Source organism: Staurois parvus, unplaced genomic scaffold (genome assembly GCF_062004578.1).
Source record: "Staurois parvus isolate SC_StPar_1 unplaced genomic scaffold, SC_StPar_1.0 ptg001066l, whole genome shotgun sequence".
NCBI lineage: Eukaryota > Metazoa > Chordata > Amphibia > Anura > Ranidae > Staurois > Staurois parvus.
Genome location: NW_028318862.1, coordinates 3,692,474 through 3,706,142, shown reverse-complemented (window position 1 = coordinate 3,706,142; position 13,669 = coordinate 3,692,474). Strand labels below are relative to the sequence as shown.

Here is a 13,669-nt window from a genome sequence, read left to right as displayed (position 1 = left end):
AAGACACCTGTCCACAGGAGCAATCAAACAATCAGATTCCAAACTCTCCACCATGGCAAAGACCAAAGAGCTGTCCAAGGATGTCAGGGACAAGATTGTAGACCTAAACAAGGCTGGACTGGGCTACCAAACTATCGCCAAGCAGCTTGATGAGAAGGTGACAACAGTTGGTGCAATCATTCACAAATGGAAGAAACACAAAACAACTGTCAGTCTCCTTAGGTCTGGTGCACCATGCAAGATCTCACCTCGTGGAGTGTCAATGATCATGAGAACAGTGAGGAATCGTCCCAGAACTACACGTGAGGATCTTGTCAATGCTCTCCAGGCAGCTGGGATCACAGTCACCAAGAAAACAATTGGTAACACGCTACGCCAACAAGAACTGAAATCCTGCAGTGCCCGCAAGGTCCCTCTGCTCAAGAAAGCACATGTCCAGGCCTGTCTGCAGTTTGAAACTGAACATCTGAATGATGCGGAGGACTGCTTGAAAGTGTTGTGGTCAGATGAGACCAAAATTGAGCTTTTTGGCATCAACTCAACTCGCCATGTTTGGAGGAGGAGGAATGCTGCCTATGACCCCAAGAACACCATTCCAACTGTCAAACATGGTGGTGGAAAAATTCTGCTTTGGGGGTGTTTTTCTGCTAAGGGGACAGGACAACTGCACCACATCAAAGGGACGAAGGACGGGGCAATCTACCGTCAAATCTTGGGTGAGAACCTTGTTCCCTCAGCCAGGGCATTGAAAATGGATCGTGGATGGGTGTTCCAGCATGACAATGACCCAAAACACATGGCCAAGGCAACAAAGGAGTGGCTCAAGAAGAAGCACATTAAGGTCCTGGAGTGGTCTAGCCAGTCTCCAGACCTTAATCCGATTGAAAATCTGTGAAGGAAGCTGAAAGTTCGAGTTGCCAAATGTCAGCTAGCAAACCTTAATGACTTGGAGAGGATCTGCCAAGAGGAGTGGGCCAAAATCCCTCCTGAGATGTGTGCAAACCTGGTGGCCAACTACAGGAAACGTCTGACCTCTGTGATTGCCAACAAAGGTTTTCCCACCAAGTACTAAGTCATGTTTTGTGAAGGAGATCAAATACTTATTTCCCTCATGAACATGCAAATCAGTACATAATTTGTCAGACATGCATGTCTGCTGAATTTTTTGTTGCTATTCTATCTCTCGGTGTTACAATACACCGAACATTCGATTTATAGACTGATCATTGCTTTGTGAGTGGGCAAACATTATCAATCAGCAGGGGATCAAATACTTATTTCCTTCACTGTATAACCAAGGCGTGGTTAAGTTGTTTTGTGGTGTCATTGGTCAGAAAGGGGCGGATTTTGGAATTGTTCCGGAGGTTGAGGTGGCAGGATTTAGCCAGTGATTGCATGTGGAGCCCACAGGAGAGGTCAGAGTTTAGGATTACGCCTAGCACCCTGGCATGATATATATATATGTAAAGCACTGCGTAAATGATGGCGCTATATAAGTACCTGAAATAAATAAAGTATTATTGAACTGCAGCAGACAAAAGTCCTGAAGGCAAGCGTGGGAGGAGGTGATGAGGGAGCTAGAGAGGAGGATATCATGGGAGGAGCGGAGCAGGCGATTTGGGCGGTATCTGTGGATGAGGTTGGTGATGTAGCTAGGGGCAGTATTGTAGCTTTGTAAGCTGTGGTTAGTATTTTGAATTTTATACGTTGGGTTAGTGGAAGCCAGTGAAGGGATTGGCAGAGAGTTACTGATCGGTTGGTAAGGTGTATGAGTCTAGCAGCAGTTGCTGATTGGTTGGTAAGGTGTATGAGTCTAGCAGCAGCATTCATAATAGATTGAAGGGGGGATAGCCTGTGTAATGGTAGACCAGTGAGGAGGGAGTTGCAGTAATCGAGGCGGGATATAACCAAGGCGTGAATAAGTTGTTTTGTGGTGTCATTGGTCAGAAAGAGGCAGATTTTGGAAATGTTCCAGAGGTTGAGGCGGCAGGATTTAGCCAGTGGGTGGATGTGGGGCCCAAAGGAGAGGTCAGAGTCTAGGATTATGCCTGGCATGATATATATATATGTAAAGCACTGCGTAAATTGAAATAAATAAAGTATTATTGAACTGCAGCAGATAAAATGCTAGAGGCAGATGCTGTGGGTACAGAGCTATGCAAATCTCAGGACTGCATTGACAGAAATAAACATCAATTGCAATTATTATGTATTTCGCCTGTATGTTGCGGTTTGCCTGGAGCTCACCTTTAATCCCTTGCCTGCCAAGGTAGGTTCATACGTTCCGGTATCTTTGGGGATATAGAGCTGCTCGATCACTCTTATGGCATTGTGAAGTACCATTAGGTATCACTGTGAATGTCAGAGTGAAAGCAATAATTCTAAGGCCTGTACTCATGGTTCCTGCTCAACTGATGACTTTTAAAGCCTTTAGAAGTGTTGCTTATGGACAATTTAAGGAACGGTAATTTTTCGCCATTTTGGAACGTGCACCGTTTTAAGCTTTGACATCTTTGGTATCTAATAAAAACCAAAAAGAAATTGTATGCTGCCAAATAGCTGAATGGATACTAAGTAATGAGCTGCTGCAAACATGTGTTATGTGCGTAAACATAAACAACAAAATGAATCAAATAGAAGTGCCGCGCTGCTAGCAAAAGACAATAAATATGAATATGCGGACAAAAAATGCGACTAATAGTCTCAAACGATAATGAGACATAAATAATAAATTAAATTCTTCAAAAAAATCCAAATGAGTGAAATATCTTCCTGCTGGTGATTGCACCCAAAATCCCGGTGCTGTAAATCTTCAATAAACGTGAATCACCGCAGTGAACATAGACTTCTGGGTGGACTCTCACCTTCTCATATGGACCTGTATATGAACACAGGTCAGAAAAGCATCTCCCCTATAAGTGGGGGTAACACATAACTTGCTCCTCTGTGTACAATCTTCCCCACCACTGGATCTTCACATATGGCACCCGATTTCAGTACAGCCAGCTCTGTGGATAAAACTCGAGAACCACAAAGTAGACCATAGTGCAGTAGGCTTCTTTAAAAGGCATATCATTTATTAAGGCATATAAACTCACACTTTAATTGTGTTAAAAACACATAAAAACAGCGGTCAAAACAATCAATGGAGAGCAAGATCCTGCCTGTCAGATCGGTGTAGGAGCACTGATGTCACCCGACTCCTCCCCACGCGTGTCGTCGCGCACCATTCATGTTTGGTATCTAATTACTCAATCTTTTATTTTTATCAAATGGGCATTATGTTGTGTTAGTGTACGCTAAAATTCATTTTAGTGGGTTTTTTTCCCAATCTGAATTTTTTGCTAGAAACCCCCCAAACTATTATATAATTTCTGAACAGATAAAGTAGATATTTATCCGATTTTAAATGTACCCACAATACAAAAAAAGCATTGGCAAGTAAATCAACTTCCTTTGATGTATTTCACCTGTGTATATATATCTGTTTGCCTGGAACTCAGCTTTAATCCCTTGCCTTCCACGGTAGGTTTATAGGTCCTGGCAGGGGCGGACTGACAACTCATGGGGCCCCCGGGCAATAGGGGATCATGGGGCCCCTGTGTCCTTGCCCACACTCAAAGCACATTCAAAAAAGCCTATAAAAGGTACAAGGGGCATTTTTTCATGGGGCCCCCTACTGACCCTGGGCCCTTGGGCAGTGCTCGAATGGTCAGTCCACCCCTGGGTCCTGGTATCTAAGGCCTCTTTCACACGGGCATTCTGTATGTCCATTTTTCATCTGTCCGTTTATGGATGAAAAATGGACCCCCATCAGGGGCGGACTGACCATTCGAGCAATCGGGCACTGCCTGAGGGCCCGGGGTCAGTAGGGAGCCCCATAAAATGCCCCTGGTACCTGTTTTATAGGCTTTTTTGAGTGTGTGCAAGGACACAGGGGCCCCATTATCCCCTATTGCCCCAGGGCCCCATGAGTTGTCAGTCCACCCCTGACCCCTATATATTTCTATGGACTTGCGGATGTAAACGGATGAACATCTTTTTACATCCATTAATGTCCGCATCCATTAACATCTGTTTTTGTGAATGAAAAAAAAACCTATTTTTCTTTTGCAAAAAAAAAAAAACGTAACAGATGAAAAGTGGATGTCAACGGACCAAAAAACGGATGCAAATGGACCAAAAATTAATGAAAACGGACATCAACAGATAAAAATGCAAATGCAGATGCAAATGAATCAAAACGGATGACAAATGGATGTAAACCAATGTAAATGGATGAAAAACGGATGTAAACAGATGAAAAAACGGATGTAGACTCATCCTTTTGGCTTTGAAAAAACGTGACTGAACTGAAGAAAAAAAACAGACCGCCCGTGTGAAAGGACACTAAGGGGATATGGAGTTGCTCGATCACTTTTATGACAGTGTGAAGTGCCCGTAGGTATCGTCGCGCATGTCAAAGTGAAAGCAATAATTTGAGGGCCGTTATTCATGGTTCCTGCTAAACTGATGACTTCTAAGGGCTTTAGAAGCGTTGCTTGTGGACAATTTTAGAAACAGTCACTTTTCGCCACTTTGGAATGTGCACTTTTTTAAGCTTTGACATCTTTGGTATCTAATTACTCAACTCAGCCCTATCTTTATTTTTTTTTTAAAAATTGGGCATTATGTTGTGTTAGTGTACACTAACATTAATTTTAGTGAGTTTTTTCCTGAAAATATAGATAACATTAACAGTTGCACATAAAAAAATTGTAACTGACACCATTTTATTCTACAGGGCCTCTGCTTTTCAGTATTGTGGGTACCTTTATTGTCAGCTAGATATCTACTTTATCTGTTCAGAAAATATACAATAGTTTGAGGGGTTTCTAGCAAAAAATGCAGATTTGAACAAAAATGTAAAAAACGGCCTTGATAGAAAAGTGAATAAACTATTCCTCCCATTCTGCCTTCTGTAGGCTTGGCATACATTGACACATTAGTATCATGCTTTGAGACCACATTACATGAGTTCCTTTGGTTTTGTACCTTGACGTAGTCATATTCACACAGATAAGACAGCTCCAGGTCGAAGTGGGTAAAGTAGATTTTGACCCGATGTCCCTCAGGGACTTGGATGTTCCAGGTCACAGCCTGTTCATTAGGGTACGGCTTTGGAAACCCAGGAGATGCGATCCTTCCATACAGTCCGCTCAGTTGTATGCAGTATGCATGTGGGAGAATTATGATACCGATGAATAGAAGATGGCAGAGTCTGCAGAGCAAAAGATATTTGAGATTAATTTATTATTTATTTCAGGTACTTATATAGCGCTGTCAATTTACGCAGCGCTTTACATATATATTGTACATTCACATCAATCCCTAACCCTCAAGGGGTGTACAATCTAAGGTCCCTAACTCACATTCATACATACACATACTAGAGCCAAGAGATAATAGTTTATTCTATTAAATGAAGCATGAAAGAAAATGATAAAAAAAATGCACATGGTGCCAAACTAATTCCAGATTCAACATAACAATGTTTAAAAAGTTTCAGCTGTGTAAATTCCTTATGACTGTTTATTGTAACCAATGTGGGTATGTGTTTCTTTTTAACTTATTGACATTTTTTTTTTTTACTATATAAAAAGTAAACAAACACCATGTGCAGAAGTTTTGAGATCCAACATTGGTATATATGGAGATTTATACCAATGTATAAATCATGTATAAACTGAATCATATTTTAAATACAGTGGCCCTGGCTGGGGATGACCAGGAGGGAAACAATAAATGGAGATGGCCTGCTGCCCAGATTTAGCAAGAAAATAGAAAAAATAGAGTAAGTAGGTATTTCTATGGCCGTTACCGTACCTTAAAAAGGCAAAGAATTTGTTTTGTCTAAGGCCAAGTAAAAAGATGAAAAGAAAAATGTCCTCTCCTCCGTAACTCCCCCACCCAAGGGCCAGGTTGGGAGGCAAGCAATGAGGTCCGGGTCTGAGGTTGTGAGTTGTATCTTTTCCAATTGCTCCCTGAAGAGGCAGGTGTACGAAGAGAACATAACATAGAATGGTGGGCATAGGGAGGAATTAGGTTGTGCAATATTTAAATCCTACAGTTTCCACATATCAGCATGTTTGTCCAGTGTACTATATAATCTAGCTGTTGAGTACATATTTCTTAACTCCTGAACTTTACATTACACAAGAACTCCAGTCTAATTCCAGGAATTCAGCTGCTTTGTAAAAAATGTAGGCATACCGTGAGTTAAGTCTAACGAGATGCCTGCCACCTCCTGGACATATCTCTATTATTCACTTTTGCCAAGTTTATTGTACTCCAGGAAAATAACTTATGTGGATGCTGCTCACTGTGGTCTTGGGTCCTTCAAGAAGAGTTGCTTGAACTGCTATGCCTGCGTCTCCCCTCCTTCTGCCCATTCACTGAAGCCTTTGTTTTATGTGAACTCATTCACAAAATGCAAAGGCTTCTGTGAATGGACAGCAGAGATGAGAGACAGGCATAGCAGCTGTGTGTGCTTCTCTCCTCTCACAGCCCCAAGTGTATCCTCCAGGAGTGCAATAAACCTGTCACATATAAGTAATGGAGATAAGTCCTGGAGGTGACTCTTTTCTTTCACAGCCCCCCTGAGTGTATCTTCCAGGAGTGCAATAAACATGTCACATATAAGTAATAGAGATAGGTCCTGGAGGTGACTTTCTCCTTTGGTGAAATAACTAAATAAAAGCATTAAACACTTTACCTAACAATGGTCAGTAAACTGATAGCTGAGTGCTGACACCCCCTGATACTTTGTGCCTGTGCCCCCCCCCCTCCACTATGCCCTAGGGGTGTCATCATAGGAAAATGCTGAAAGCCTCCAGGTCAGCACAGGAGCAAAGCATTACTTCTGGATAAGACCGCGGGAACAAAACGTATTATTATGAATGTTTCCGGAAACTGTGGAATTATGTTATTTAGTCAGATTAGATGTAAATCGTACTTAGCGGAGTTCTTTTTATCCATCTAAAGCTGTAGTGTCCACCCCTACCTGGCCCCATCTGACCCCATTCCAAGTCCTTTCTTCAAATCCACTGATTAATGTTACCTGTGTACATTGGCAGAGCTGATTTCAGCCTTTTCACTGGAATGAACAGACTATCCTTGGCAAGGCTCTGAAGCTCTGAGCTGGCTCGTAGCTGGAGCAGATCTCAAATCCGAATGGAGCCGAGCGGGGGGCACATCCTGCAGCTGCCTCTATCAGTACTGGTTTAGCCCTGGTTTACATATCTGTATTCCTGCGGTCCACGTTTTGCGTGGGCACAAGAGCCCATTCATTTGAATGGACTGCCGTGCCCTGGGACACGCAGGAAAGCAGTCACTGCATTTCTTCAGAAAACGCAGCCCGCACAGTTACGATTGTGATTTCCAGTGCAGGCGGCGTGCCATTAGAAGTAATGGCACCCGCCCGCAGGTCTGCATTCTTCTCTGCGGGTGGTGCGGCTGCACGGATTTTTGTGCAGATCTGCAGAGGCACCACCCGCACAGATGTGAACCTAGCCTTACAATGAAATTACCATCAGTCGGTATACAATTAGATTTATTGTAAGCCCCCCGGTCACGTCGGGTGTGATTTGGCATGCGATTTGAATGCCAGGCGACTTGCATATCGTATGCCAAGCACTACTTTTGTTGCAATTTGCATAGACATCTGTGTCAGATGTCTTGCAAATCGCAATGAAACCGTCAGGTCACCCGATTTTGAAATCGTGCGACTTCACTGTAAGTTGTAGGATTTCAAAAGCGGCTTTAATGTGATCGGGGTGTAAAACAAAATGTGTATTGCGTGGCTCACGTCACACTTTTTGGCATCACATAATACTGAGCCATAAATGTGTACCGGGCATTTGTACCCCCTTCGTGCCCAGGCCAGTTTTCAGCTTTCAGTGCTATTGCACTTTGAATGACAATTATGCGGTCATGCAACACTGTACCCATATAACATTTTTGTCATTTGTTTTCACACAAATAGAGCTTTCTTTTGGTGGTATTTAATTGCCACTGGGGGGTTTATTTGTTGCACTAGAAATGAAAAAAGAGAGAAAATTTTGAAAAAAAAAAAGATTTTCTTTGTTTTTATAATAACATTTTGCAAACAGGTAATTTTTCTGCTTCACTGATGTGCGTTGATGAGGTGGCACTGATAGGCAGCACTGATGAGGTGGCACTCATGAGGTGGCACTGGTGGACATTGATGAGAAGGTACTGATAGGCAGCAATGGTTGGCCCTGTTAAGTAGCACTGAAGGGCACTGACTGACAACACTGATAGTCGGCACTGACTGACAGCACTGATGGGCACTGATGGGCAGCACTGATGAGAACTTTTGGGGCCGCACTGATAAACAGGGCACTGATTTTCAGTGCAGATGTCTCCTTTGACAGTTGCCGGTTATCGGAAGTACTTTCCTCACTCTGTGAGGAAAGTGCTGCCAATAACCGGCAAGTGTACTTACATGGTGGTCAGCTGTGATTGGACACAGATAATAACTGGTAAAAGGCCACTGTGATTGGCTTTTTACCATGTCATGTGATTAGCTGTGTCCAAAGGACACAGCAACCACAGACAGCTCCAGGTGCACGCCGCTGGAGGCGCGCTGGGGGGGACCTTCTGGAGGACGTCATATGAAGCCCTCCCAGAACTGGACTACCATGTTGTATCCATCATTTGGCTATAGCGCGGTAGGGAAGTGGTTAATGTGTTGCAGTGCTATTCATTTTCCTTTGCATCCCAATACACTGAAGTAAAGCACTTAGGTGTTGATTTACTAAAGACAAACAGACAGAAATGGAACGTGCAGTTGCTCCAGAGATTAGTAAATGAGGTGAAAGCCTCAGTTTGCAAAGAATGCCCAATCACGTTCAAGGAAAATAACAAAAACAGCATTTTTTCTTGCACGTGATTGGATGATGGAGGTCAGCAGAGCTTCTGCTCATTTATTAAGCTCTGGAGCAACTGTTCTTGCACAGTCTATTTCCCTTTAGTAAATCAACCTCTTTCTGTTGCAACAAGACACAATGTTCAGCATACACTACCATGTGTTGCATCCCCCAAAAAAGTGTCAGGTGCAGTTTCCTGTGTGCCGGGGTGCGTTGGTGTAGCACCCTCCTAGATAAGTGCTAGGTTAGGTAAATTTAGCTCTTTGTTCCACTGCAATCCATTGAGCTGCATGTAATTATTTCAGTCTGTTTTGTCCCTCACTGGTTGCAAGGTTGACTGCTTCCCCCTGTCATTCTGGAGGGTTCTGGGAGATAGAGGACTGTGAGAGTCAAATCAGCAGCTGAATATTTATGCAGCCCCGGCCAATTCCTGGGGGGAGAGTGCCCAGATGGTGACTGGGAGGGATCATAAATAGCCTGGAGTCTGGAACAGAGGGGTTCTTGTTCTGGAGGAGGAGATCCCAGCCTGAAGGGCTGCTGTCTTTGGAGCAGTCCAGCTGTGCTTCTACTGCTCATCAAGGTCCTCGCCGTGCTAGCTGGGGAGCCTATTCTGCTGAAGTTTGCTGGAGCTGATTGAGGGACTTATTTTTGAAGATCTGGTCTGAAGCAGGGCCGGATCTAGCCTGTCCAATGTGGGGGTGCAGTAAAAAATGTCACTGCTGGCAGGGTAGAGGACAGGGGGTCACTGCTGGCAGGGTACAGGACAGGGGCACAGCTCCTTCTCCCATCCGTACACTGCACACAGCCTGGGCACAGGCAGAAGAACTCCGCACACAAACCATACCTGAGATCAGTATAGTGTCAGCCAAGGAAAGTACAGTATAGTGTCAAACTAGGGCAGGAAAGTATCAGATTAGGGCAGTATAGTGGCAGGTTAGGGTTGGCTTTGGGGGAGAGGCAAAACTAAAATCTGGGGGGGCATAGCCCACCCCAGCACCCCCCTAGATCCGGCCATGGTCTGAAGTCTTTACAGGAGATGTGTCTGGAAGATAGTGGAAGGAGGCATGCAATTATCCAAGTACATTAGTGAGCAGGGGCGGACTGACCATTTGGTAACTCGGGCACTGCCCGAGGGCCCGGGGTCAGTAGGGGGCCCCATGAGATGCCCCTGTACCTTTTTCATAGGCTTTTTTGAGTTTTGGCAAGGACACAAGGGCCTCATGATCCCCTATTGCCCGGGGGCCCCATGAGTTGTCAGTCCGCCCCTGTTAGTGAGTATGGAGCGGTGTGAGAGATCCCAGAGACTCTATGCTACCGCTAACCCTCTTGCATTAGAGACAGCGCTACTTAAAGGGGACCTTGTTTATAGTGTTCCAGTGAAGCTCAGCCCATCATTTGCTGTTGCAAGGACTGTGCTCTGCTCAGATGCTCTAGGAGGATGATTAGTGCCCTCAAGCTACTTCTTAACATTGCTGGGGTAACCGACAGTTACTCTACATCCATCCAACTTCACATTTCCAATATAGGATCAGGAAAAAGAATAGCCATTAACTGATTACTGAGCCAAAACAGTGACTGTGACTGCATGCCTGGCAGGTGGTGCATCTATTGGAAAGAGCCTTGGGACCTAAACAGCGGGCCCTTATGGGGGTGAGTGTTACATGGGCAGGGCCATGGATAAGGGGGTACCACCAGTCCTCATGTATAGGGCCCAGGCCAGCAGGGGGGCCCAGGCAGCTGGGTAAATCGGATGTGAGCAAGTATGGTGATCAGTGCAGGGGGGCAATCTCTGAAACCGATTCCCTGTATGGCTCTCTGCAGCAGCTGAATGCTGGCTTCTTCTCTCAGACTGATGGCTTCTTCCCCCTTCCTGACTGATTTACAGCGCTGTGTTACTTTAATTGACAATTGCGCGGTCATGCAACGCTGCACCCAAATAAAATGTGCATCCTTTTTTTCACATGAATTGAGCTTTCTTTTGGAGGTATTTGATAGCCTGTGCATTCTTTATTTTTTGCGCTATAAACAAAAAAAGACCAACAATTTGGTGAAAAAAAAACAATACTTTTTACTTTTTGCTATTAAACATATCCAGTAAAAAATTAAAAAATCAAATTTTGTCCTACATTTAGGCCAAAATGTATTCTGCTCCGTGTATTTGCTAAAAAAAACAACCCAATATGTGTAAGGCTGGCCCAGGGGCGGACTGACTATTTGGAAACTCGGGCACTGCCTGAGGGCCTGGGGTCAGTAGGGGGCCCCATGAGATGTCCCTGGTACCTTTTTCATAGGCTTTTTTGAGTTTGGCAAGGACACTGGGGCGCCATGATCCCCTATTGCCAGGGGGCCCCATGAGTTGTCAGTCCGCCCCTGGGCTGGCCATACATTATACAATTTTCCTTTGCTTTAGATTTACCAAAAACCATATAATATGAGGTCAAATCTAAACAAAACTTTCAATTGTATCCAATTAGGCAGACCCCTGCACTACATAGTGGAAGCAGGGGCGGACTGACCATTTGGAAACTCGGGCACTGCCGAGGGCCCGGGGTCAGTAGGGGGCCCCATGAGATTCCCCTAGTACCTTTTTCATAGGCTTTTTGAGTTTGGGCAAGGACACAGGGGCCCCATGATCCCCTATTGCCCGGGGGCCCCATGAGTTGTCAGTCCGCCCCTGAGTGGCAGGCAAATCTAAAGGAAATTGGGCAGAAAACTGTAAGAAAATTGTATAGTGTATGGCCAGCCTAAATTATTTGGTTTACGTGAAAGTTATTGCATTTACAACGTTTGTAAAGTGCTGGAATCATTGTCTTGTCTCTGGAGTAAATACCCTCTTTAATGCATGCTAATAGCCATGATAACAGTGAAGGTAAGCAGGCAGATGGTGGAGGCAGGCAACACACAAACAAGGTCAGAAGATGTGATACAGACCGGTACACGGGAGCAAAGTCCAAATACAGTCATTTACAGAAAGAAATCCAGTTTCCTGGGTATACACAGATATCAGACAGACAGAACCTTAAGTGCCCGGTCATAGCGGTGCGAATTGGGAATTGAAATCGCACCTGAAATCTAATGAATGTCAGAGTCTTAACATTTGCAATTTGCTGCGGTGCAATTTCTAAAGTAGTTCTTGCATCACATAGTTACATAGTTAGTCTGGCTGAAAAAGGACAAAAGTCCATCCAGTTCAACCATTAAAAAAAAAAGTTATAATCTTACACCCACAGTTGATCCAGAGGAAGGCAAAAAAACCCAGCAAAACATGATCCAATTTGCTCCTGCAGGGAAAAAAATTCCTTCCAGATCCCCCGAGAGGCAATCGGATATTCCCTGGATCAACTTTATCTATAAATGTACTTAAAATTACTTTAAAGTATAAATTACTTTTTCTGCAGTTTTCATGCGATTTCACATACGTAGAATATAATGGAAATCGCACTGTAAAATGCAAGAAATTGTTGAAATTCTTCACAAGTAGCCATAAAGTCTTCAGAAATTGTGCAATTTTAAATCACAGAGGTGTGACCAGTGACTCAGTCTGTTTTGATCTATCTTTGAAGGATAAGTTCTCCTTTCCATGCATGTTACACCCAAATTCAGGATGTAACATATTACGATCAGACCGGCCCTGCCCCCTCACTAGCTGTCAAATTTTTCAAAATGTGGCCTTGCGGAGCTCCGCCCACCCGGCCGTGTCCTGCATTTACAGTCCTCTGTGAATGAGAGACTACAAGTCCCAACAACCTTAATTTTGTCTGCAGGAGCCTGTAAAGCATTGCACCAGTGATCAGCAGATCGCTGGTGCCATGCAGGTCTCCTGCAGATCTGTCAGAATATCTGCTTGCCGTACAGGATGTACAGGTAGGCGGATATACTGGCAAGAAGAATCAATGAACTACCACAGTGCATTGATTCTTCCTGTCAGTATACCTGCTTGCCTCTACATCCTGTACGGCAAGCCAACATTCTGACAGATCTGCAGGAGACCTGCATGGCACCAGCAATCTGCATTCAAGGAGGGGAGAAGAAACAAGCTGCCCATCATCTGCGTACACAGTGTTGCTGCAGGTGGATTGTTATAGATTGGATGCCAAGTCAGTGTTAGATTTGTCAGTAGAATCCAAGTAAGCTTATTAAAACATGCATGCTATAATGCACCATGCTTGCTTCTTCATATTAAAGGAAACGCGTAGAAAGAAAAATATGAAGGTTGCCGTCCCTGACTTCTCCTTCTGAAATTGCTGCTTGCCTGGCTGGCTTACTGATCTGATGGCTTCAGTACCTTGAGGCACTCATCTAGAGCAGGTAAGGATGTGGTCAGTCAACACAGGCGGTGAGGAGCCTCTCAGTACAGGAAGGTTGTGGAAATCCACTCACCTCATGTTGTCTGTTCTTAGTTTTTGCTCCTCTGCTTTCTGCTGCCTCTGGCTGTTTGCTGTCACTCTACCTTTGGTCAATGTCCCAATCTCAGGAGGCCAGTGACCTGCATGGGCTTGCTTTGTTTGGAATAGGGCTTACTATGTTTACCTGCATGCCTGTGACGACAAATCCGAGAAGAGTGTGCACCTTCATGAATTCCAGTTTTTAAAGGTAGACGCATACTGTAGTTGCTCAGGCTGAAACACCAAAAATACAAAATAATATAATAAAAGTCCATGTAGTTTGACCAATATAAAAGAATAAATAGAAAACATCCATATATAGAACCCAACAAATCAAGAGAAAGCAAAAACAAG

General features: G+C 44.1%; 1 protein-coding gene across 2 annotated transcripts in view; it reads right to left on the bottom strand.

The window, feature by feature from the left end:
* Positions 1 to 13,390, bottom strand: part of LOC149440619 (mannan-binding lectin serine protease 2-like) — a 77,324-nt gene extending 63,934 nt beyond the window's left edge. Inside the window, exons 1-2 of one of the 2 annotated variants that reach the window (XM_089658413.1) lie at positions 13,311 to 13,390; positions 5,035 to 5,260 (exon numbers count right to left, since the gene is read on the bottom strand). In XM_089658413.1, coding sequence (XP_089514539.1) covers positions 5,035 to 5,260; positions 13,311 to 13,315 — 231 coding nt within the window. In that variant the 5' untranslated portion in view covers positions 13,316 to 13,390. Of the gene's footprint in view, positions 1 to 5,034; positions 5,261 to 13,215; positions 13,245 to 13,310 lie in introns of those variants that run through there. The other variant, XM_089658412.1, reaches the window with a different exon arrangement.
* Between the last annotated feature and the right edge of the window lie 279 nt (positions 13,391 to 13,669).